This window comes from Nannospalax galili, unplaced genomic scaffold (genome assembly GCF_000622305.1).
Source record: "Nannospalax galili isolate Female #2095 unplaced genomic scaffold, S.galili_v1.0 scaffold1640, whole genome shotgun sequence".
Classification (NCBI taxonomy): domain Eukaryota; kingdom Metazoa; phylum Chordata; class Mammalia; order Rodentia; family Spalacidae; genus Nannospalax; species Nannospalax galili.
The window spans coordinates 721,652-746,555 of record NW_008346098.1 but is presented as its reverse complement, the minus strand read 5'-3'; the positions used below and the strand labels follow the sequence as shown (position 1 = coordinate 746,555).

General features: G+C 38.6%; 1 protein-coding gene across 7 annotated transcripts in view; it reads right to left on the bottom strand.

Moving 5' to 3' along the window:
- Nucleotides 1-24,805, bottom strand: part of Gkap1 (G kinase anchoring protein 1) — a 102,012-nt gene extending 77,207 nt beyond the window's left edge. For 2 of the 7 annotated variants that reach the window (XM_017800477.2, XM_029568061.1), the window contains exons 1-3: nt 24,606-24,803; nt 10,960-11,218; nt 10,333-10,476 (exon numbers count right to left, since the gene is read on the bottom strand). In XM_017800477.2, the coding sequence (XP_017655966.1) occupies nt 10,333-10,476; nt 10,960-11,175 (360 nt within the window). In that variant the 5' untranslated portion in view covers nt 11,176-11,218; nt 24,606-24,803. Of the gene's footprint in view, nt 1-10,332; nt 10,477-10,959; nt 11,219-24,605 lie in introns of all 7 variants that reach the window. The other 5 variants (XM_017800478.2, XM_017800479.2, XM_017800480.2 and 2 more) reach the window with 4 other exon arrangements.
- Between the last annotated feature and the right edge of the window lie 99 nt (nt 24,806-24,904).

The following is a 24,904-nucleotide window of genomic DNA, read 5'->3' as shown; positions in this document are numbered from 1 at the left end:
TACATGGGGATTAGACTCAGGGCCTTAAACATGATAAGTCAAGCACTTTAACACGGAGAAAAACTCCTATCCCTTAAATTTACTTTTCAATGATTAACACAAACTATAGTCTACAAATGAAGAAAAATGAATGAAATTTAAGATTTCAAAAACTAAAAGATGTATTAAGACTCTTAATGCTCCTGTCTGTGGAGTTTTTATAAACAACATAGTATATGTGAAGTCCTAGGTTCACTCTTCAGCACTGAAAATCAGAAACACATATGCGCGCATGCACGCACGCACTCACCAGCCCGAATGTGGCTTTTGTCCTCAAAGCATTCTTATTTCATTTAGAAACTAACATGTGAACAAGAAACAGAATAAGATATTACAAATACTACAGAAATCTAAAAAAAAATCAACAGATGGAATTCAGGGATGCATATGGAAAGTTGGGAGTCTTGCAAGACAGTATTTGGGATATGGCAATGAATTTTAAGTGATATTTCAAGTTCGGAAATAATTTGGATAGGGAGGAAGAAGAACAGGAAAACTGCAGGACAGAGCAATGTAAGCAAGGCATGATATTCAAAATAGAAATATTATGGAATATTAAATAAACCTATCCAGCCAAAAGTGAATTTTAAATAGTGTAATAGAGAGATGTGAAAAAAAAAAAACAAGCTTTGGGAGATCACACAGATACCTAAGTTAAATTCATAATCTACCCAATCCAGCTATGACTGAGGGCAAGTATATAACTTATGTAAATCTCAGTTTTCTCATATTAAAAAAAAGAAATTGCAATTTCCCCTTAATATTTTTACTTACAGCTGGGTGTGGTGGTGCATGTCTTTAGTCCCAGCACTTGGGAGTCAGAGGCAGGAGGATCTCTGTGAGTTCAAGGCTAGCCTGGTCTATATAATGAGTTCCAGGCCAGCTGGGGCTACAGGGAAACTCTGTCTCATAAAGACAAATAAAAAAATACTTATATCTTTACTTATTTATTGTGCATATGTGTGTGTGCTTATGCATGCAAGGGTGTGCATGTGGCAGTAAGAGGACAATTTGTAGGGTTGGTTCTCTCCTGCCATGTGAGACCCAGGGACTGACTTCAGCTCATCAGGCTTGGCAGCAGGCACCTTTATCTGCTGAGTCATTTCACTGACCCTATAAGCAGTTTCACGAACTTAAAGTTATAGCATTGGCCAAGTACGTAGCACAGTGTCTGCTTGACACAAGAGTCAGGATTTGGTACTTTCTTGTGTATTGGAGAATAAAAGAAAATAAGATCAGCTGAGTAGGGTAAAATGAAATTTCAAACATTTCCTAAAAATCAGGGATTTAGACAGTTAAGCATGTGAAAGAAGAATGCTAATAAAAGTAACTTTTAAGACAAACTGGAATATATTAGAAGACTAAAACTCCAAATCTATGTGCTGGACTAAGTCCCTTATTCTCAGGCAACTGACAAGCACCTGGACCAAAACACAGCAATGAAGAAAATGAAGACAGCTAGATTTTAAGAGGGACTAATCAAGCTCTGGAACATGGACTGAATATGAAATATAAAATAGGAATGAATCAGAGATAACTTTGCGTATTAAAAGTACCTGTTTGTATGGATGTGTGCATGTGTGTGGGTGCGTGTGCATGGATAAGGAGGCCAGAGGTCAACATTAATTGTCTTTATCACGCTCTTATTTTTTGAGACGGTGTTTCACTGAACCTGAAGCTCATCAATAGCCTAAGATGGCTGGCCAGTGAGCTCTAAGGATCTGTCCCAGTAGTAGGGTTACAGATACTACTGTGCTCAGCTCTTGTGTGGGTGCTAGAGATCTGAACTCAGGTCCACATGCTTATGCAACAGACACTGCTCCAAGATATCTTTCCAGTCCTAAAGATGAGTAAGAAGATGGTACAGGACACAGATAACCAGGAAAAAGAAAATATGACCCTGATTTCTCTAACACACCTTAATTTCTATTATGTAACTGCCAGAAAAATAGTTGCCAGTCTAACTGGGAACGGGAGGGAGGGGGAGACCGATTACAATAAACCCCAGGCAATACAATGAAAATAAAGGCATATTTTTAAAGTGTGTTATACAAATGTTCCTTGACATACCCATAGGGTTACATCCCAATAAATCATAATTTGAAAATTGTATCATAAGATGAAAATGTACCTAATGTGTCTAATCTCCTGATATCATAGATTTAACCTAATCTACATGGAACATATTAAGAATGTTCACATGAGCCCAGAGTAGGGCAAAATCATCTAAAATAAAGCCCATTTTATAATAATAAATTGAGTACTACATATTGAACACTTAATGAAAGTGAAGACCAGGATGGATACATGCAGAATACATAGATTGGCATTTGGGAGAAATGATGGGATTTTAAAACATAAAGCACAATATCTAAAAACTACTGGCAAAACTGAATACCATAGAATATCAGTGTTTGCCCTCCTCTGCATGGCGGACTGAGAGTTGTGGCTTAGTGTAACTCCTCAGCATTATTAGAGAGTATCACACTGTATATCCTTAGGCCAGGAAAAGATCAAAATTCAAAGAATAGGTTTTACTGACTGCTTCTCACTTTGGCAGTATTGTGAAATCTAAAAATCATTAAGTTCAACCCACCATAAGTTAGAAACTAGTGCTTTCACTGTTTTTGTGTTTTTGCAAATTGAAAGTTCTCTATTTATGAGAGGAGTAAGGGAATTAAAAGATGCCAACAGAACTGAAGCAGATATGGACATGTGCCCAAGATGTAGCACTTCAGACCCCTTCCTCTTAGCTTCTTTCATTGTATCCTGTTTCCTATCTAGCAGGATTTTTTTTTTCTGTTTAAGCAAACATATACCAGAGGATTTATGATCAGTCAGACTTTGAAAAATCAGTACAAATTCTAAAAGACAGTAAATATTTGGACCTAGGTGTAGAAAAATCAATTTGCAAGTACAAGTACCATGAAAACTTTATCCATTTAATCCAAAACAAACTCTCAAATGAAAAGTTAGTATTTTTCTCAGAGGTACATAAGAGCACGATTATAAAAAACACAATTTTTAAAATTTCTTTTTAAATTTTTTATGGGTTGGTTTTTTGGTTTTTTGTTTGTTTGTTTGTTTGTTTGTTTGTTTGTTTGTTTTTTCTTTTCTTCGGCCGCCTCTGCCTCCCAAGTGCTGGGATTAAAGGCATCCACCTCACCCGGCATATTTTTTATGTTTTTCATACAATATATTTTAATCATATTTTGACACCCTTCCCTAGCTGTACCCTCCCCCATAGCCTCCCTAGAGGATTTCACACATTCTGTCTTATATGTTAAGATCTATCAAGAAGTTTGTGTACCCAGCTGTCCCTCGGTTGAGTTCATCCATTGGCGCCTGTTCAGCCTGTCTAGTATCACTCCCTTAAAGAAAATCAACTCTCCCTCACCCAGCAGTAATCAGCTACCAATAGTTCCTCAGTTAAGGTTGGGGCCTCCTACCCATTTGCTGGTTTTGTCTGATTGGAAAACAATACAATTTTTAATGCTCCCAACTCAAAGAAATGACAAATGTTTTAGGTGACAAATATGCCAACTACCTTCATTTGATTATTAGACATTGTATACAAATAGTTTTAAAACACTCTGTACCTAATTAATGTGTGCAATTATTTGTAATTTAAAATTATACATACAGAAATAACCAAAAATATCATTCTGAAGGTATCTACTACTTGAGCAAACTGGTAAGCCATAACAGCAATAGCACACTGTAGTCTAACCCAGGACTTTCAAAGTATAGTTAATCTATCTTTTCCTAATTTGGAAAGCAAAATTATTTTTTCAGAAATCTTTTTCAAAGATTTATTTTTATTAAAAAAAGGCAAATAATAACAAAGGATATAAAGTTGGGGGTAATAAGGTGGGAATGAAGGGGGGATCTGAATATGATCAAAACACTGTGAAATTCTCAAATTAATAAGATTTTTAAAAATTCATTTTTATTTTTAATTATGTGTGTATGTGTGTATCTATGAGAGGGCACGTGTCTGTGCAGGTACCCACAGAGGTCAGAGGCAATGGATTCCCCTGGAGCTGGAGCTCCAAGCAGTTGTGAGTTACCTGCTGTGGGTCCTGGGAAATTAACTCAGATCCTCCCCAAGAGTGGAACATGCTCTTAACTAGTGAGCCATCTTTCCAGACACTCCAGAAATCACAATTATTATTGAATATTATTTTAAAGTTTGTTCTATGTAAACAACATGTAGCTATTTACACTAACAATCACACTTAGTTCATTTCAGTTAATAATAGTTTTTAGTCTTCTGAATATTTTCAGAGGATGACATTTTTGTTGTATGCTTTATTGTACCTCCAAGTAATAAAAATGGTTCAATTATTTGCTTAAGAATTAAAAATGCTCTTAAGAGGGCACAAAGAATAAATAACTTCTTCTACAACAGTCAATCAAAAGAGGTCTAAGAAAACAGCACTGCAATACCAACATAACCAGAATTAACAAACATTAGTCAATAACTCTCAATATTAATGGTTTCAAATCATCAGCAAAAAGACACAGACTAAATGACTTAATTAGGAAACAGGATCCAGCGATTTGTTGCCTCCAAGAAACATACCTCACCAACAATGATCAACACCACCTTAGGTTAAAAGCTAGAAAAAGATATCCAAGCAAAGAGAACTAAGAAATAAGCAGGTGTAGCTATTCTAATATCTGGCAAAAGAGACTTCAAACTAAAACTAGTCAGAAGCAACAGGGAAGATCACTTCATACTTACTAAAGGAAAAATCCACCCACAAGAAATTACAATCCTAAACATATACATACCATACACAGGGGTACTGAACTTCATAAAAGAAACCCCACTAGATTTAAAAATCACACAATGAGTCCAACACAGTGATAGTGGGTTACATCTCTCACCAGACAAAAACTAAATAGAGAAATCCTAGAGTTAAATGACACCATAAATCAAATGAACCTAACAGGCATCCATAGAACATTCCATCCAAACATCAAAGAATATACTTTCTTCACAGCAGCCCATGGAACTTTCTCAAAATTCAACCACATATTAGGACACAAAGCTAGTCTCCACAAATTCAGGAAAATTTAAATACCATCCCGTAGTCTATACAACCACGAAAGAATAAAGCTAGATATCAAAAAAACGGGAAAAAGTACAAAAATTGATGGAAGCTAAACAACACACTAGAGACAATGAAGGCAGTCCCTAAGAGGAAAATTTATAGCCATGTGGGTGCTGGGAATCGAACCCTGGTCCTCTGCAAGAATAATCAGTGCTCTTAACTGCTGACACATCTCTCTAGTCCCAAGGACACAGATTTAAATCCATATGTTTACAGTCACCTGATTTTTTTTTTTTTTCGGTCTTTTTGAAACAGGGTCTCCCTGGAGCCCCAGCTGTCCTGGAACTCCCTATGTAGAACAGGCTGGCCTTGAACTCACAGAGATCTGCCTACCTCTGCCTTTCAAGTGCTGGGATTAAAGGCACCACGCCTGGCAGTAGCCACCTGATTTCTGACTAAGGACCCACAAATACACATTGGAGAGAAGACAGCATGTTCGACAAAGGGTGCTGGTCAAACTGGATAGCAGCATATAAAAGAATGAAACTAGATCCCTATTTCTCATCATGCATAAAACTCAACTCCAAATGGATCAAGGACCTGAACATAAGACCCAATACCCTGAATCAGATAGAGGAGAAAATAATATGTGTGAACTTACGGGCACAGGAAAGGACTTTCTGAACATGACTCCTATAGCACAAGCATTAAGTCCAACATCTGACATATGAGACCTCATAAAACTTAAAAAGCTTTAGAGAACTCAGCAGACCTGAGAGTGCCTGATCTGGCCTCCACTGGGTGTAGGGGCTGAGACCTCAGCAGACTGCCTGGGAGTGCCTGGATCCAGCCTCCACGTGGTATAGATGGAATCCCACTGAAATAGGCCAACAGCCCATGGAAAACAGATGATACAGAGACCTTAAAGTTCAGTGCCTTACCACAATGGGAGGAAGATCATCCCACATCTATCACCCCCTCCCAGGCTCAGGGACTTTTGGAGAAGAGGTTGGCAGAAGGAATGTAAAAGCTGGAGGAAGGGGTGGAGTGTTAACTGAAAGTGTCCTCCAACCACTATGCTGGCAAGCTATAGTCACACCTCCTTCCCATGCTCGTCAAGGAGTCAAGGGGGAGTCAGTTATCCCTCCCACCCAATCAGTCGACCTTAGCTGTAGGTGGGGGAGGGGCTAAGGCTATATAAGCCAAGAATGCCCTGAGGCACCTCTCTCGCCATTTTTGTGCAGCTGTTAGGAAGTCACAGGATATATAATTGAGTGTGGACTTTCTAGCACAGCCATAAATGGGGAAGGGCACTCACTCTTCTGTAAATAACCCCCACCCTATGTTCTGTTAGCAAGCCCAAAAAAACTCATTAGGATTTTCAAAAAAAAATAACAGAGCTAATGGAAACCTTCATTATTCCACCAAAGTTGACCCCATGTTGGCAAATCCTTTGGGCTTTGATTTCTTATTCCTATTTTCCCCCCATAAACTTCATTGTATGTAAATTTTTATGTAACCTGCAAAATAAGTAAATACATGAATCTAAAAGGCTTCTGTACAGCAAAGAATAGCATCATTCAAGTAGAGTGAAAATCACAAAATTCAATAAAAAATAAACAAAAAAGTGAAACAAGCGTTACTTTACTTTTTGCAACTATTAATTTATATGGATACTATTCTGAAACTATGTAGCAAAATATAGAAATATCCTGGATAAAGGTACTGAGATAAGTTAGGCATTGTGGTGCTGCATGCTTATAGCTCCAGCACTCAAGAGAAGCAGGATGACTGCAAGTATGCTGCTAGTCTTGGCTACTAAGAGACCCTGTCTCAAAAACTTACCAAGGCCAAACCATGATGAAACAAAATAAGATAAGAGAATTCTGATATAAGTTTAAAACTATTATATAAGCCACACATTATTTTGATTCAGAAACATTATCTGATTATAAAACCATACCTTATTTTCTTGAATTTTATTTACAGTAAATAAATTTTATACATTTAGATGTGAAAAGACACTCCTGTCAACCTGTGCTCTGACATACTTTCTATTTCAGAATTCTGTGTGATACCCATTAGTATCAAAATATAAGAGAAATTATGCAAACTCGTCCCTATGTCAGTAAGGAATCTTGACACATGTTATCTTCAAGGGAAAAAAAGTGTGCTACTCTGTTAATGAATTCCCTACAAGCTATAAAGTTCCTAACTGCAAAATAGATCAATATTTGAGACATAATAAAAATAAATGAATGTACAAATATTTAAAAAAGAATTAAAACAGCAACTAAAATAGAACTGCAAACAATGCAATTTATAAAAACACTATACACTTTAAAATTAATGAGTCTAGTACGGTTAGAATGTAAATTTGTCTGTTAGTACAAGAATGATGTCATATGCAGCTGAAAATTAAAATTATAAATAGAAATTTAATGAAAACTGGAAATGTTCGTTTATTGAGGCATCAATCTATTTGCTCCTAGCCATCTGCCATAAAATCTGATCAGATCAGTAGCTAAGAGGTTTTTTTTTTTTTTTCCTTTCCGTCTTTCTTTTCTTATTCTTTAAATCAGGGTTTTGCTGTGTAAACCAGGCCTGCCTCAAATTCATGACCCACCTGGCTCAGCCTCCTGAGTGTTGGGATTATAAAAATGTGCCATCATGCTCAGCTGTTTGTTTCATTTTCAAACACCCAGAGACCTGTAGAAATCCTTCCAGATCAAGTATCAAGTAATTCTTTCAGTGCAAAAGCAATGAATTTTTTTGCTAAAGAGGCCAAAATAGAGGATTCATTTGAGGTTACCTCCTTAAAGGGAGGTACGGGTACAGGTCAAACTATTAACAAAGGCCTTAGTAAGAGAGATGCTCAAAACAAAAGCAAAGCAGGCATGCATGGAGATCAGAGACAGCTTTCAGGAGCTGGTTCTCTACTTCTACTGTGGGATCCTGGGATTAAACTCAGATTGTCAGGTCCCTCTGAGACACTCTGCTAGCCCCAGCCTCTTGATTTCTTTCTTTTTTGGGGTGGGCAGGGCATGGTGAGCATGCATAAGTTAGAGGACAACCTGAAAAAGCTGGCTCTCTCTCCCTCTACCATGTGGGTTCTGCTGACCATCCTCTAGCATTCAAGCCTGGTGGCAATTGCCCTTACCTGCTGAGTCCCCTGACAGCCCCCTTAATTTTCATTAAAAGAAAATACAGGCATAACCTAAAATTAGTATCTGTTCAATAAAATGCCATCTTTTTCAAAGACTGTATTCCCTCTGTCCATCAAATACAATGCTTTTTTCTTTTTTGTAGTACAACTGTTCTTCAGCTGACATGAGATGGACGGAGATTTAGTATCTGCTCATAAGTAGAATGCATGGATGCTTTTTTTTAATTTTTTTTTTTTTGGTCTTTTTGAAACAGGGTTGCCTGTAGCCCCAGATGGCTTGGAACTCACTATATAGACCAGGCTGGCCTTAAACTCACAGAGATCCACCTGCCTCTGCCTCCCAAGTGGTGGAACTATAGGCATGCGCCACCACGCCCGGCACATGAATGCTTCTTTACTGTTACTGGTTGCTGTTTAATTTCGGCTCTCAGATTTTTATGCTGAGGCTAAGTTAATATAAATTTGCATTATCAATCAAGTGATAGAGATTGTGCTTTAGCATAATTTCCTTTATGTACTTGAAATAAGTACATTATCAATCAAGTGATAGAGATTGTGCTTTAGCATAATTTCCTTTATGTACTTGAAATAAGTAACCACATAACAAGTTTCTGTCAGGCTTAGTCCTCCACATCTGGAATTTCACATAGTGCTATTTTTCTACTTTGTCAGAGAGAACACCAAGGATATTCTGCATGCTTTCTACCTAGTAATTATTTCCTAGTTCCCCTGAATAGGCCTACTTTTGAAATCTATGATTCCTCCCAATAAAAACGATTCCAACTGAAATACTGTTTACCAGTTCCAAGACTTGCCTTTATTTTTTTCACTTTTGAATATAATTATCTCAGATATATTCTACTATGCCCATGAACTTGACTGAACCCGGGTTCAGTTCCCAGCACCCACATGGTGGCTAATAACTGCCTGTAATTACAGTTCCAGGGGAGCTGATGCCCTCTCCTGACTTCTGTGGGCACTGTACCACAACACAGGTTTACTTACATACATACAGGCAGACAGTCATACATATAAAAATAAAAACTTTAAAAAAAGGAAGTTTCCCTTCAAAGTCTTTATTTTTGTTGGGTGTTGTTTTTTTTTTTTTTTTTTTGGTCTTTTGTTTGAAACAGGGTCTCCCTGTAGCCACAGCTGGGCTGGAACTCACTATGTAGACCAGGCTGGCCTTGAACTCAGAGATCGCCTACCTATGCCTCCCAAGTGCTGGGACTACAGGTGTGCGCCACCAGGCCCAGCTTCTAAGTCTTGATTTTTCATTTTGGTCTTTTAAAGACAGTCTCCCTGTAACCCCAGCTGGCCTGGAACGGATTATGTAGACCACCAGGCTGGCCTTGAACTCACAGATATCAGCCTGCCTCTACCTCCCGAGTGCTGGGATTACAGGTGTGGCCACCACGCCTGGATCAAAGTCTTTATTTTTAAGTACAGCTGTTACTAGATATTTTTCTCTTATTTTCCTTAAAAAAAAAATTGTATTAGTTTTTTATTGAATTTTTGTGAATTTCATACAATTATTTTTCAGGGGGATCTTTTTAAGACAGGGTCTCCCTGTAGCCCTAGCTGGCCTGGAACTCGCTATGTAGACCAGGCTGGCTTTGCACTCACAGAGATATATCTGCCTCTGCCTCCTGAGTGCTGGGACTAAAGGCTTGAGCCACCACACCCAGCAGGTCCTGGATTTGATCCTCAGGACCCCCCCCACACACACACACAAAAAAAAACTAAGAAAACACTTAACCACTTTGAATTGCCAAAACTAACATAAATAATATTAACCAGGACTTCTTATTAAAAGTAGCCTTTAATCCCAGCACTCGGGAGGCAGAGGCAGGGGGATCTCGGTGAGTTCAAGTCCAGCCTGGTCTACATAGTGAGTTCCAGGACAGCTGGGGCTACTTTTTTTTAATATTTCTTTTAAAAAGTAGCACATATGAATTAATCTAACTATTCCTCACAATAGTCACATGCATTCAGGTGTACTCTCATCTTAAAACTCTATAAATTATTGAGAAAAAAAGCAAAGTAACTTTATTTATTTAGCTGTACCTGTTCATCCCTTTGTCTCCACTCTTGCCAATTTTCTTCTTGTGAATCCTTTTGTACTGGGGCTGGCGATGAAAGCTCATGTTGAATATTACAAATGACTTGGGAGGATTTCTGGGGAATTTTCTTAAAAGCAAGATTTCTGAGCTATAAAATAAGCACAAAATATATTAAATTCAGTTCACCAATACTAATGATTTTAATTTTTAAGTGTATTTTTATACACTGACTGACACAACTAAAATAAAGTTATTTGTATGTTTTATTTTTACTTTTAAATTTACATATTTATTTATTTATTTATTTATTTATTTATTTATTTATAAGATGATGTGTTATTCAGGCTGGTTCAAGCAGCCCTCTAATCTTGACCTCTAGAGCAGCTGAGACTACAGGCATGACCTTGTTACTTCTTAACACTTCTGTGTTTTAAGCTTTTTTAGAATGAACACACAAGCTGCTACAGTCAGGGAAAAAAGATTAACATTCACTACATGCGAGTTTAAGCACACATAGACTCAATGGGTATTTCTGAGCCTGGTGGATGAGACACCGTGGCTGTATGAGTGATGCTCACACCACAATGTACAGTTTTTAGAGGAAGCAGACAAGACAAATAATAATTGCTACCTCATTCGCTTCACTCTGTTGCTGCTCTTTCTTTTTTCTCCTTTTCTCTCTTTTTCTCTCATTTGTAGTTGATTTACTTCCCAGAGTTTGAGACTTCCCAGTGTTCCGGCCTTTGCCTTTTCCAGGCTCCGAATCAGAACCACTGCCACTGTCCACTTGTAACAGGGCAAAACGAGAGGCAGTTGTGAGAACAGAGCTAAGGACTGCTGAAGCCATGGCACGGAATTCTCTTTTAAAATGCTTGTGTCAAGAATAGTTCCTGTTGAGAGAAAGAAGAGGTAGAGGAGAAAACACACTGATGAAAGACTATTCGTGTTCCTAGAACAGTCTATATGTAAAATACATTTCTTCTGACAGATTTAATAGCATTTAGATTCATACCGACAATCCCATTAGCATTAACATTTTTTTATGTGTATGAGTGTACTGCCTGCATGTGTGAAAGTGCACTCATGTCATGCAGTGCCTACAGAGGTCAGAAGAGGGCATCAGAGCCCCTGGAACAGGAGTTACACATGGTTGTTTAGCCACCATGTGGGTGCTGGGAATTGAACCTGGGTCCTCTACAAGAGCAGCCAGTGCTCTTAACTGCTCCAGTCCCTAACATATTTCGTTTGGTTTGGTTTTGTTTTTTTGTGTGCTAACATATTTTTAACTTAAGTAAACAGTATAAAATTATTCAAAAGAAATTATGGGTTTTATTTATTTCATAGACAACTGCTATAAGATTATTATCAATTCAATATGTTCATTTTCCACATCTGATTTTCAAAAATCCACAATTTTCTTCTTTTTTAAAAATACTTCTGTAATATATTTACATTTTTGGGAAACATCCTAAATCAATACTATTTAAAGTGGATGAGGCATATCATTTTGCATTATACGGAGACCCTTAGTGCAATTACATGTTTACCCCCAACTTCCAAGAAAAAAAAAAACAAAAACAGAAAAGAACATTCTTACATTCAAAATGCTTAAGTGTGATTAGAGAGAGTGAGGCTTACAACTGATGATAAAATAAAATAAACAGCTTAAATTCCCTTGACCATGGACTTCAGGCCTGGTACTGTAAATGTGGACAAAAGCCCATGGTTGGAGTGATCATAGGCCCTAGGCAGAGAACTTACTACTGCTGTTTTGCTAAACAGACATGTTGTTACATAAGATGTCTGAATCAGCACTGCTCTCGGCCTTGGTGAGACAATCTTCTGTTTGCAAAGGGCAGTTGTTAATGCAGAGACCGGTAACTGGTAAAAGTGCTGAGAATAAGTGACTGTTGAGTGCATGTGCACACAACCTAAGGCTCAGGAGACATCACAGCAGAGAGGCATAGAGAGGAATGCTGAGAGATACACAGTTTTCTGGACATGATAGGGCCATTGCACTCATGAATTCAGAGTAGCTGTGATTACCTGCACAAGATCGAGTCATTCAACATTCTAGCATGGAGGCAGGAGGGGCTCATGAGCCCCCACCCATAACTGAGGAGCCACTGACAGTTAATGTCTGCTGAAGGAGGACAGTCACTCTCTTCAGTGGTGTAGCCACTGGTAAGTTACCCGTGTGAAAGTAAATAACTACATGCACATGCTTAAACTGCCTTCCACATGAACTTTTATGCTTTTTACAGGGTCTCATGTAAGCCAAGGCCTTACGCTTATGACCTTCCTGCCTTTATCTCCCAAGTGCTAGGATTGCAGGTGTGCACCACCACGTCTAGCTCCACACTAGCCTGTATGCACCCTACCATTCCAAAAAGCATGGGTGGGAATGAGTCCTTTAATGTTCTGTCAGTATTACAAGCTTTAAATTTATAATTGATTTGTCTCCCAAAGTTTGGGATTTTCCAGTATTCTAAACCTTTGCCTTCTGTAAGTCTGATGTAAGAAGACTCTGTACCTACTAGAAGAACAAACTCCTCTAATCAAAATAGGCACAGGCTTCCCTCCTATCGCCTCCCTGTCTCTTCTCTTACCTCCACCCTACCTTTTCTTCCTTTCTGGTGAATCATAACCCAGAGCCTTATGAATACTAAGCATGTGTTGGAACATTGAGATACACCCTAAACACAGACTTTCTTAATAGATTGTATAACTAAGAAATTTGTTTTGGAGGGCTGGAGAGATGGCTCAGTGGTTAATATTACACACTGCTCCTGCAGTGGACTAGAGTTCGGTTCCCAGAACCCATGTCAGATGGCTCACAACTGCCTGTAACTCCAGTTGCAGGGGATCCAACAGCTCTGGCCATCACTGGTAACTGCACTTATGTGTATGCACACACACATGAATAATTAAAAAAAATTTTATTAAAAGTTGTTGAAATTTGCTGGGCATGTTGGTGCATGCCTTTAATCCCAACACTGGGGAGGCGCTGACGGGTGGATCTCTGAGCTTCAGGCCATCTTGATCTCCACAGCAAGTTCCAGGCCAGTCAGGGCTACACAGTGAGACCATATCTCAAAAACAAAACAAAAAAGTTACAGAAACATGGTTTTGGTTTTTTAAAAAATATTTTATTATTTTATGTGTATGAGTGTATTGCCTATATGTATATAAGTGCACCTGTGTCCTGTGCCCACGGAGGACACAAGAAGGTATCAGATCCCCTGGAACTGGAGTTACAGATGGTTGTTAGCCACGATGTGGGTGCTGGGAATCAAACCCTGGTTCTCTGCAAGAGGAGCCACTGCTCTTAACCACTGAGTCATCTCTCCAGTCCCCAATGTTTTTGTTTTTAAATAGGTATATAAAATCTTGAATAAGATAACCTATAGGTTTTTTTGGTGTGTGTGTCGGGGGGGTTCTCTTTGTGTTTTGTGTTTTTTTTGAGACAGGGTCTCCCAGTTAGGCTGGAACTTGCTACATAGACCAGGCTGGGATTAAAGGCATGTTGCACCATGCCTGGCAAATGAACGCTGAAAAGTACCCAGATTAACAGAATGCTACCTTACCCCTGTGCATTTTCCCAATAGCATTCTCTGTTGCCACCATGCACAGATAACTACTGTCCTGTTGTTTTTTTTTTGTTTGTTTTGGTTGTTTTAGGTTTTTGTTTGTTTGTTTGTTTCTTTGGTCTTTGTAAGACAGGGTCTCCTTGTTCCACAGCTGGTCTGGAACTCACTATGTAGACCAGGCTGGCCTTAATCTCACAGAGCTCCACCTGCCACTGCCTCCCAAGTACTGGGTTTAAAGGTATGGGTAACCATGCCCGATTTGTCCTCATTTTTTTGTGTAGCTTATTCATTACTTTTTCTTTATACTTTCATCATACCTGGCTTAAATCACAGTGCACTGGAACTATCTGCTATCTTTTCTACAGTAGCCTCCTGGTTACATATATATATTTCTTAATGTATTGCAAGTCTACTACCCTACTCAGTATGAAAGAGAACTATGCAAAGGTGAGGACCACTGAGGTCAATTTTGAGAATTTTGAGAGCTTACCCTTTTTCTTCCCCTGTAGCCTCAACTGGCCTGGAGCTCACTATGTAGACCAGGGTGGCCCACAGAGATCCACCTGCCTCTGCCTCCCAGTGCCGGGAGTAAAGGTGTGCACTACCATGCGTGGCTAGAGAGCTTATCTTGCCTTTGTATGCCTTCAAAAAGGAATAAAAATTAGAAGCATGTATTAAGTCTTCTATTCAAAGTATGTGGAAAAATATTTAGAAATCATTCAATGAATTTTTTTAAATTTTTTGCTGAATTTATATAGATAAAAAATTTGTTTATATATCATAAAGAAAGTTCATAAGGGGCTGAAGAGATGACTCAGAGGTTAAGAGGATTGTCTGCTTTTGCAGAGGACCAGAGTTCAGTTTCCAGCACCAACACCATGGCTAACAACAGTCTATAACGCCAGTTCTAGGGAAATCAGATGCCCAGGTGCATTTATACACATTTAGGCAAAATACCCATAAACATACAATATAAATAAAAAATTTTAAATTAAGTAAAAGATCACAATATGAGCTGATAAATGAAGATGTCATCTAGCATCAACAGTGTTTTTGTTGTAATACTATGTTATACCCATTGTTCCTATTCAGAAATATGCAAATCAAGACAAAATGTCACTATATACATGAACATCAAACTGATATTAACATTTTTAGGTTTAAATCTTTCTTGTAAGCTTGAAAATAAACACTTTATAAATTACTACAAGAGAGAAAATATTACAAAATTAAAGAAATTCCAGACACAGAAATACTATGGAAAACAGTATTTATTTTTCAGCCTCAACCATGAAGACTACAAATTTGAAGAGGTGGCTCTATTACACCCACAAGCATTTGCTGCCCTTCCTTGAAGAGATTTATCACTCTCCTGTTGAATTTAGGCATGCCTATGAGATTTACTTTGGCCAGTGAAATACAAGCTTTAAAGATTTTTAAAATATTTTTATTTATTATTTTTACTTTATGTGTATGAGTGTACTGCCTGCCTGTATGTGAGTGCACCCATGTCATGCAATGCCATGGAGGTCAGAAGAGGCCTTCGGATTCCCCTGGAACTGGAGTTAAACTCGGTTCGCAGCCACCATGTGGGTGCTGGGAATCAAACCCAGGTCCTCTGCAACAACAGTCAGTGCTCTTAACTGCTGAGCCATCTCTCCAGCCCCAAGATTATTTTTATTATTTTTTATATATGTGTGCCTGTGTGCATTTATGTGCACCACATACATGTAGGAATCTGCAGAGGCAGAAGAGGGCATCAGATCCCCTGGAACTGGAATTACAGGCAGTTGTGAGATAACATGTGGGTGCTGGAAACTGAACCTGGGTCCTCTGCAAAAGCAGTAAGTGCTCTTAACCACTGAGTCATCTCTCCAACCCAAAACGAAAGCTTTAAAAGTAACTGGTTCATGGACATGGTGGCACATGCCTTTAATCCCAGCACTCAGGAGGCAGAGGCCAGCACTCTCTGAGTTCAAGGCCACCCTGGTCTACATAGTGAGTTCCAGGCCAGCTGGGGCTAAGGGAGACCCTGTGTCAAAAAAAAAAAAAGTCACTGGTTCATCATGTTCTCTTTTCCCTTCAGAGGCTGTGAAAGTATATGCTGTGCTGAGATAGTACTTTATATTAGGCAGATTTGATACAGTCTGAAACTACAATGAATTAAGCTCTCTTACTAACATGTGCTGGGCATGTAGTTTGAGTAAAAAGGCAACCATGCCACTTTAAGCTACTGGAATTTTCAGGTTTTTATTACTGTATAATGTAGCTTTATCATAACATATTTTAAACATACATGCTTTTCCGTTCTGGAAATGATATCAAAATCATGAATTTTGTATTTGGGATGTTCTGCATGAATTAAATGTTCTGAACCATCTATTCTGAAATGTTTTACCAAAGCTCAGAGAAATTTTCTTTGTATGGTATGAAGCAGTTTCCTTGACCAGTATCTTTAGTTTCTTTCATATCCTTGAGCAACCAAGGAAAAAACCCTGGGGAAGTCATCACCTCTGGGATAGTCACCTTCAGATGCAAAGAACCTCATCTGGGACTTGCTGGTCATTAGCTTCTGTTCATGATTTTCTGTAGTTATGACAAGTACTCCATCCTTTTACCCCTTGGAATTGCACTTGATCAGACACTGCAGAATGTACTGCTGCTACTATTGTAGGCCTATAGCTAAGCCTGATAATTTATGTTCTAGGTATCCAAAGACCAAGGCACACAGCACAGGGAATGGTAGTTCAGGAATGGAGGGAGCCCAAAATCTCCTAGTGAGCACGATTCTAAGGCCTTAAATATCTACATCGATGTTCTCCCTCATTTGGTAGTAATATGCCCTTTTAGTAGCACAAAATCTAGCCAGTTCACATTTGACAACACACTTTCTTCCTATTAGAGCTTTGTCGGTTTAAAACATGACATTAGAAACTCCTATTAAATTTGAAATAATTTCATTTTATCACAAGAAAATTTGCATTACATTTTTCTATAAAAAGAGCATTTAGATTTCTAAATTTGTTTTCAATTGTTGTCTTGGTTGGCAACTTGACACTCCTGGAAAGAAGGAACCTCAACTGGGGAACTGTCTCCCAGACTTGCTTGGGGCTATGTCTGTGAGGCATTGTCTTGACTGTTAGGTGAAGTGGGAAGAGCCAGCACAATGCGGGTGGTGCCACCCTTGGGCAGGTGATCCAGAGTTGTATAAGAAAGTAGGTTGAGCACAGGCCAGAGGAGCAAGCCAATAAGCAATGTTCCTCCATTGTCTCTTCTTCCAGGTCCCACCTCGAGTTCCTGCCCTGGCTTCCCTCAATGATGGAGTAGAATCTATAAGTGAAATAAACCCTTTCCTTCCCAAGTTGGTTTGGGTCAGTGTTATATCACAGCAACAGAAATCAAACTAGAACAGAAATCAGTTCCAGAGAAGTCAGATATTGATGTGACAGGCCCAACCATGTTATTTTGGGGAAGATTGTGGAAGTTGGGAACTCTTAATTGGAAAAACCATTCAGTGCTCAGAGCTTAATGGGCTGTTCTGAGGGAGCTTGGAAGAATACTGAAAGAAATACAGAGATGGAAGTCTGTCTTGTGAAGTTTCAGAGGAAAGGAAAGATAAGGGCTGTTTATGTGATATATTTTGAATTAAGAATTTTTGAAAGTGAAACCTTTTTGTGCTGTACTGGGATAATCTGGGTCATCTGGGGCTGAACAAAATCAGGTGTGACTAAAAAGAGACCAACATTTATAAGAAACTTCATTTCACTGAGGCGAAATCTTCTGCACACAGGGTCAGCATACAGAAGATGTGGTCGAGTGGGGGCCAGGGCTGCATCTTAAGCTAGAAGCCAAACTTAATAGTATGTAAGTCTCCCACATGGTCCTGATTTTGGTGATATGAAAGCCACAGAATTGAAGGAATCATGGAGACAAGGTGAGGCTTTGCACCATGGGAGGCCAGGAGAGGCCACTGGTGAAGGTACAGACTCAGCTGTAATGAAGACCCTCAGGATTGAAGGGGTCATGAAGATAATTCAATGCTTGGCACCCTGAGAGGCCATATAAATCCACTGGTGAATGTGCAGCTTCAGTTGCAGTGAAGACCCTAGCATATTAGAGATGGCAGGACCATGGGATCACTACAAAGGGCAGCAGCAGGTATGGAGTGGAGCCAGCCTGTGAGACAAGCTGTTGTTTGCTGTGGACAGCAGGGCAAGACAAGTAGAGCTACCCAAGCCTTTTGGAGCCCAGATCATCATGAATGAATTCCACATGTCTGACACTGAGCTATATTTATACTGCTTGCTTTTGGCTTTGCTTTGATCTGACTATGCCCTGGTTCTTCACTCTTGGAGTAAATCATTTCACTTGTTTTTTATTTTACAGGAGCCCAGAGTTAGGAGACTTTGGGTTATTTTAAAGAGACATTGAGCTTTTAAAGTATTGGAATTTTTAAGCACTGTGGGTCTTTTAAAGTGTACTGTGTTTTATTCTGTGATATTAACATGAAATACTGGGGACAAGAAATAGTAAGATTGTGGTTTAAAGTGACATGTTTGTCAAGTTGACAAGGGGTCAATTGTGCTGGATAGTTTCAATTGTCAAGTTGACACACCTGGGAAGAGGGCACCTCAACAGGGGAATTTCCTCTATTGAATTGGCCTGCAGCCATGTCTGTGATGCATTTTCTTAATTGTTAAGTGTTATGAGAGGGTCCAGCCCAAAGCCGGTGGGGTCACCTCTGGGCCAGTGTTCCTCGGTTGTATAAGAAAGTAGACTGAGCGAGGGCCAGAGAACAAGCCAGTAAGCACTTGTGGTTTGTGCTTTACTTTTTTTGTCTCCAGTTTCCTGTCCTGAGTTTCTGCTTTTGGCTTTCCTTGATGATAGACTGTGACATGGAGGTGTAAACCAAATAAACCCTTTCTTTCCCAAATTGGTTTTGGTTATTTTATCACAGCAATAGAAATAAAGCTAAGACATTAGCCTTCCAAAGCTAAAATGACAGGAAATGAGACATCTGAAGGCCATAAACTATGCTCCACGCTATCCCTCTTTGTTTAAGAGTAGACCACTATGTAACCCAGGCTTGCCTGGAGATTACTCCATAGCCCAGGAATAATCTTTCTGCCTCAGGGTCCAGGTGCTGGAATTATAGGATGCACCACACTGGCTGTACGTCTTATGATAAACAGCCAACACATCATATCTCAAAGCCATAAGAGATCTACATACCATGTCAAAAGGCATGCTAACTAGTAGTACTTCCAAAGTGACAGTAGTAAAATTTAAATGAATAAAGGAATATAAATTAGTACAAAGGAAATCTCAAATTTTGTATATAGATCTTCATTGCTCTAACTCAAAAAAGCATAACTTTTCCTTTTTCCCCTTTCTGTCTCTTCTTCTGATACCTGGCAAATTCCTTAACATGCTTGTCCTGACACTGGGTATTCTCCTCACTCACTCTCTGAAGATACCCCGAAATCAAATACAGCTGCCTGCACAACTCCATTGCTGAGCCTGACCCTAACTCAAAAAGCATGGCTTTTTCCCTCTTCTCCATCTCCCTCCTCCCAGAAACTAACAAGATTTTTGCATATCTGCCCTGTTTTTCTCTAAAACTCCAAAAAAGTGGTCCTTGATCTTTTTTTTAAAAAAAAGAGAGATGCATGAGATTATTCATTATGCTGTACAATGACTTCTCTAAGAAAAAAAACTTTTAAAAAATTTATTATTTTTATTTTATGTGTATGAGTGTATATTGTCTGCATATATGTAAGTACACCCTTGTCATGAAATGCCTGTGGAGGTCAGAAGAGGGTGTTGAATTCCCCTGGAACTGGAGTTAAGGATGGTTGTTAGCCACCATGTGGGTGATGGGAATCTAACCCAGGTCCTCTACAAGAGGACCCCTTAACCACTGAGCCATTTGCAGTGGTTTGAATGTAAATGTCCCCCATAGGCTCCAAGTGTTTGGACATTTTGTCCCCAGATGATGGTGCTGCTTTGGGAGGTTTTAGAAGGTATGGATATCCTGGAGGAAGCATGTTGCTGGGGGTGAGCTTAGAGAGTTCTTAAGCCTTGCCAGATCTCCAGTTGCCCTCTTTCTTCCTGTGTCTGCGTGATGATGTGCTATCTTAGCTTCTGCTGCTCCTGCTCCAGCCACCTCCAGCCACCATGCCTCCTTGCCATGACAGGCTGTACTTCCCCTGGAACCATAAGCTCAAATTCTTTCCTTCTATAAACTGCTTGGATCAGTGTTTCTATCACAGCAACAGAAAAGTGACTAATAAATACACCATCCTTCCAGCCCCAGAAAACTTATTTTGAAAAGGGAAAATTATCTATCCCCCAAATGAAAAAGCATGTAGTAATCCATACAATACTGATTTTCCTGCTTTGTGTCAAAATTAAGAGTTAGAAAAGTTAGAATTGACAACAAATGCTGGGCATGGTGGCACAAGCCTTTAGTACCAGCCCTCCCGAGACAGCAGGAAGGCTGGTGCTAGGGAGAAACTTTTTTTTTTTTAATTGACAGATACCTATGGTCCTTCGTGTTAGTGATCCAGAAGCTGAACAATGGGGAGCAGAGGAAAGACAGCATGCTTCTAAGAGCCCATACCTGCACTAACCAGCTTCACAGACTTTCAAGAAATAGTCATGTTACACAATCCATGAGCTCTTTTGAAGCCTTCTTCTTTCTCCTTTTAAGCCTATAGACCCTGGAGATATCAGTTTTTAAACATACTATTTCAGGGCTTGGCTAGGGTTATTGTTCCTTCAGTCTTATGCCCTCAACTTTGGTTTCTCTGGCTTCAGTCATACCTAAAAGCTATACAGCATCTCTTCCTCTACTTTCCATATCTCTTTCAAACATACTTAGTCTTTAAATTCAGACACTTACATGTTCAATCTAAACTGAAGAATAGCGGCCTTCCATTTAGCTACTTTCTGTTAGTCTGTGAATAAGATGCCTACTGTATGTGAAACAGACATTTACATATTACTAAAAAACAAAGGCAGGTTTAAAATCAACAAATCTAATAATTACTTTGCATTTTTCCCTCTTTACCCTTTGAGTCTCCCATTAAAAATAATTTCAGTACTGGGGATATAGTTAGTATAGCAAAATTATTTTGATCCCTAGTACTCCTGAAAAAAATATAAACTTTTCCTCTACAAAATAAAATTTTAAGGCTAATGTAAGAAGTTGAAGACGGAAGTTCACATAGTAACTAAAAAAAGAAATAGAAATAATTCATGAGAAATTTCAAAAAAAAGTAAGTTTACAATTACAAATATTTAGGTCATATATGAATCAGTATTTTACTATTCTAGTTCTATCTTTTATAATTAATGGTCACTAGTAAAAACTATTAATTCCTCTATACTTGAGACTACAATGGTATCAAAATACAATGAAATCTCTGTTTTATACTCAGTACTCTAAAGGCCCACTATTTGCTTCTTAAATATTATGACATATGTTAAATTTCTATAACAATTCTTCAGATTTTACATGTCTTTCAAGAAAACAGATTACTTAAAATTTCCCGAATATTACAACTTATTTATTTGCACCCAGCTTTATTAGGCTGTTCTTGGTGCCTAGAAAGTACCCCATCTCTTTCACTAAAATATCTCTATTTCTCAAAATTCTGATCAGTTGCTAGCCATCTCCATGAAGAATTCTCTAACCTGCCCTCAAAATAAGCATGTTCTCTTCTGTAATATTTCCACACTTTACATTTACTTCTGTTACTTAATGGACTCATCAAATTCATCTATCACTATACCTAGCTTCCTACTGTCCTGATTTCAAAATGCTAAACATCTCTTCTTTCTGATCCAAATAAATATCAAGAATTTGGCACACCTATAACAGATAAACTTATCAGTCAGTTGTGATGGTGCATGCCTGTAATCTCAGCACCTGGAGGGCTGAAGCAGGAGGATCATGGGTTCAAGGCCAGCCTGGGCTAAACAGTAGGATACTGTCTCAATAAAACTAAAACAAATTAAATAACTTTTATCAAACTTAATGGTTGGGGCCTGATTGTATTCTCCAAGTACACAGTGCTACCACCTATGTACTCACTGAAGTATGTGCTTTTGAACTAGAAAAATGAACACACAAAGCACACCACAGATTATCCTCTACTCCAATAATATCAATGTAAATTAACAATGATTACTACCATTTCAAACTTGTACCATTACAACTAACCAATCCCAAATAATTTTTTCTAGAAGTTATATGTGTATGGGAAGCATATTTTGTCTCAAAGTGTTGATTTAAAAAATAAAGGTGCTGAGGTAAACTGTTTCTAAAAAGGAATAGGTTAAGCTGCAACCAGCAGGATTTATAAATGGTTTATCTTCTTGGTCTTTATCAAGGACCATGACCATTATGAACTCCTTCTTCTAGGTTATGACCTCACTAGACTCAGGAAGGCTCTCAATCCAGGGGAAGTCAATTACATAATCTTCAATTAAAAACAATTAATAAAATGAATGATAATCACCATCTATTAATGCAGTTAGCATGATCAAAACAGAAAATGTATAAAGGTAAATACCACTAATTAATGTAGCTTTTTGTTTTGAGACAGGATCTCACTATGTAGCCTAGACTGGGATAAAACTCTCCATCTTCCTGTCTCAGCCTCTTGAGTCGGTGTGATTACAGGGGTATATAACCATCCAGGCAGAATGGCCTTTGTGAAATGTAACATTGAAAATAATAAACTGATGACTTAGCATATGCAAGTTTGATGCCAAGCAACACAAAAAATAGTTACAATTGAGCAAAAAATGAAATGTCATGAAGTGTCACTAATTTAACACCTGGTGAAATAAAAATATTATTTCTCAGTTCTATGCTCGGTTACTATCTGGGAGTCCACTGGGCCACCCTGGCCAACAACTCAAAAGAAGGTATCTCCTATCTGGCATTGTTGCTTATTAAGTAGCCTTTAGCTATACATATGGACTCTTAAAAAATTACATTGGCCCCTTTAATCTTTGGTTATACTTTCCTTTTGATGTTCTGTGTGATACACACACACTCTCAAAAATCGAATTTTAAAAAATGAATTATATTTGAGGAGGAAGCATAAAAAGTTATGTCACGTTAATTAGTAGAGGTGATAAACATTATCACTGAAATCTACCCGATGACTTTATAGACATACACAGGTGCCAAGGATCCAAGTGCAACCAATTATGACTAGCAATAATCAGATACATACAGATCATGCACCAACAACTCAGTGTTATTAGCAAAAACGAATCTTTCTGTAAGAAACAGTATATTTTAAAATGAAAAGGAGATCTTTTTTTTTTTTTTTTTTTTTTTTTTTTTTGAGAGGATGGTACTCATAAAATCAAGATCACTCTGTCACAGGAAATGTATTTATAGGAACTGTTTTAAGACGTTTATTAAAAACTCATTCAATTTTATCTCTTACAGGACTTATACTGAGTTCAATATTGTATAACTGTATAAATTCAACTGTGAACCTAAAACTTTTATAGCCACTTTTGAAAGAGATGTATCTTTGCTCTGGAAACTCTTAATGAGTATGTTAAAGCTGTAATGAAATGCTTCTAAAAAATATATATTATTTCATGATCTGTTTCTCCATTCCTTTCACTTTAACTTCTTAAAACTCAGGATTCACAACTAGAAAGGCCAAGCACATTGTAAAACTTTGCTCATTGGGGGCTGGAGAGATGGCTCAGTGGTTACAAGCACCGGCTGCTCTTGCAGATGAGCCAGGTTCGATTCCCAGCACGCACATAGGGGCTAGGAACTGTTTCTAATTCCAGTTCCAAGGGATCTGATACCCTCTTCTGACCTCCACAGGCATTGCAGGACATGGGTGCATTTATATGCATGCAGGCAAAACATTCAAACACAAAAATATAAAAATAATAAACAAAATATGAAAAAAACTTTGTTCACAACATGCTTACTGCAAATGATGTAAACTTAAAGGTATATCCAAAACTTCATTTTTCCCCTCGTGGCTAAATGCAGCCTCCAATCTCTAAAAGGCAGCTCTAAAGTTCTGTGGGTTGAAAAATCCTCAGGGGGGAAAAAATTTCCAAATGAACATGTACTAAGAGTCTCTCATTAATAGAGGCCATGGGTTTACACTTGATATATCCCTCTGACAGACTTCTAGGTTCTTGCTCTTTGTAGTGTTTGTTGAAAGCCACTAGAATAGCATCACACAGAAAAGTTTATTTTGACCTTCTATGATAATCTCATTACATAGGGTTTGATCACTTACCAATTTTAGTGGTATAAACCAGTGTAGAAAAATCCTTAGATGTCTAGAGATTTTTAGTATAGAATTCTAATATTCAATAAAATTCCTCAAATATTTTTATAGATACACCTTACTAAATTGATTGTGGTTATAATCGTGTGCACATTTGTACTTCTACAAAAAACATTCCTTATCGACTGAAAAACATGGCAAAAGAAAGGAGGGTGAGAAGGAGGATAGGGCGGATGAAATAAAACTTCAGTCCTAGCTATTCAATAGTTACTCAACACCCTAAGGTTAGAGATCCCACAAAAATATGACTTACATTAACAGCAATTATTTAAAAGAAAATTCTCGTTATCAACAGCTGTGGGGAGGAGAATGATCTTTAAAAAAGTAATCCACTATACCTCATTCATGAATGAAAGCCAAATTCACGCACGAGCTGTTAACCGATGCTCCAAAACTTAGTCGCGAAGTACACAGGAGAACTAGGAAAGCGAGACCTGGAAGCGGCTGAGGGGCCAGAACAGAACACAGGCCATCAGGCCGTAGCTCCAGAAATTTCCGAGCGCCCGGCGGTTGCGGAGGGCCGGTGGCACCTGTCACTCCGCGGCCCGGGGGTACCGGAGCGCCGTTGCCGCCCAGCACCGAGGCCCGGGGGTCGGCAGGTCGCCACGTCGCCCCGCACCCCGCCGTCTGCCGCACC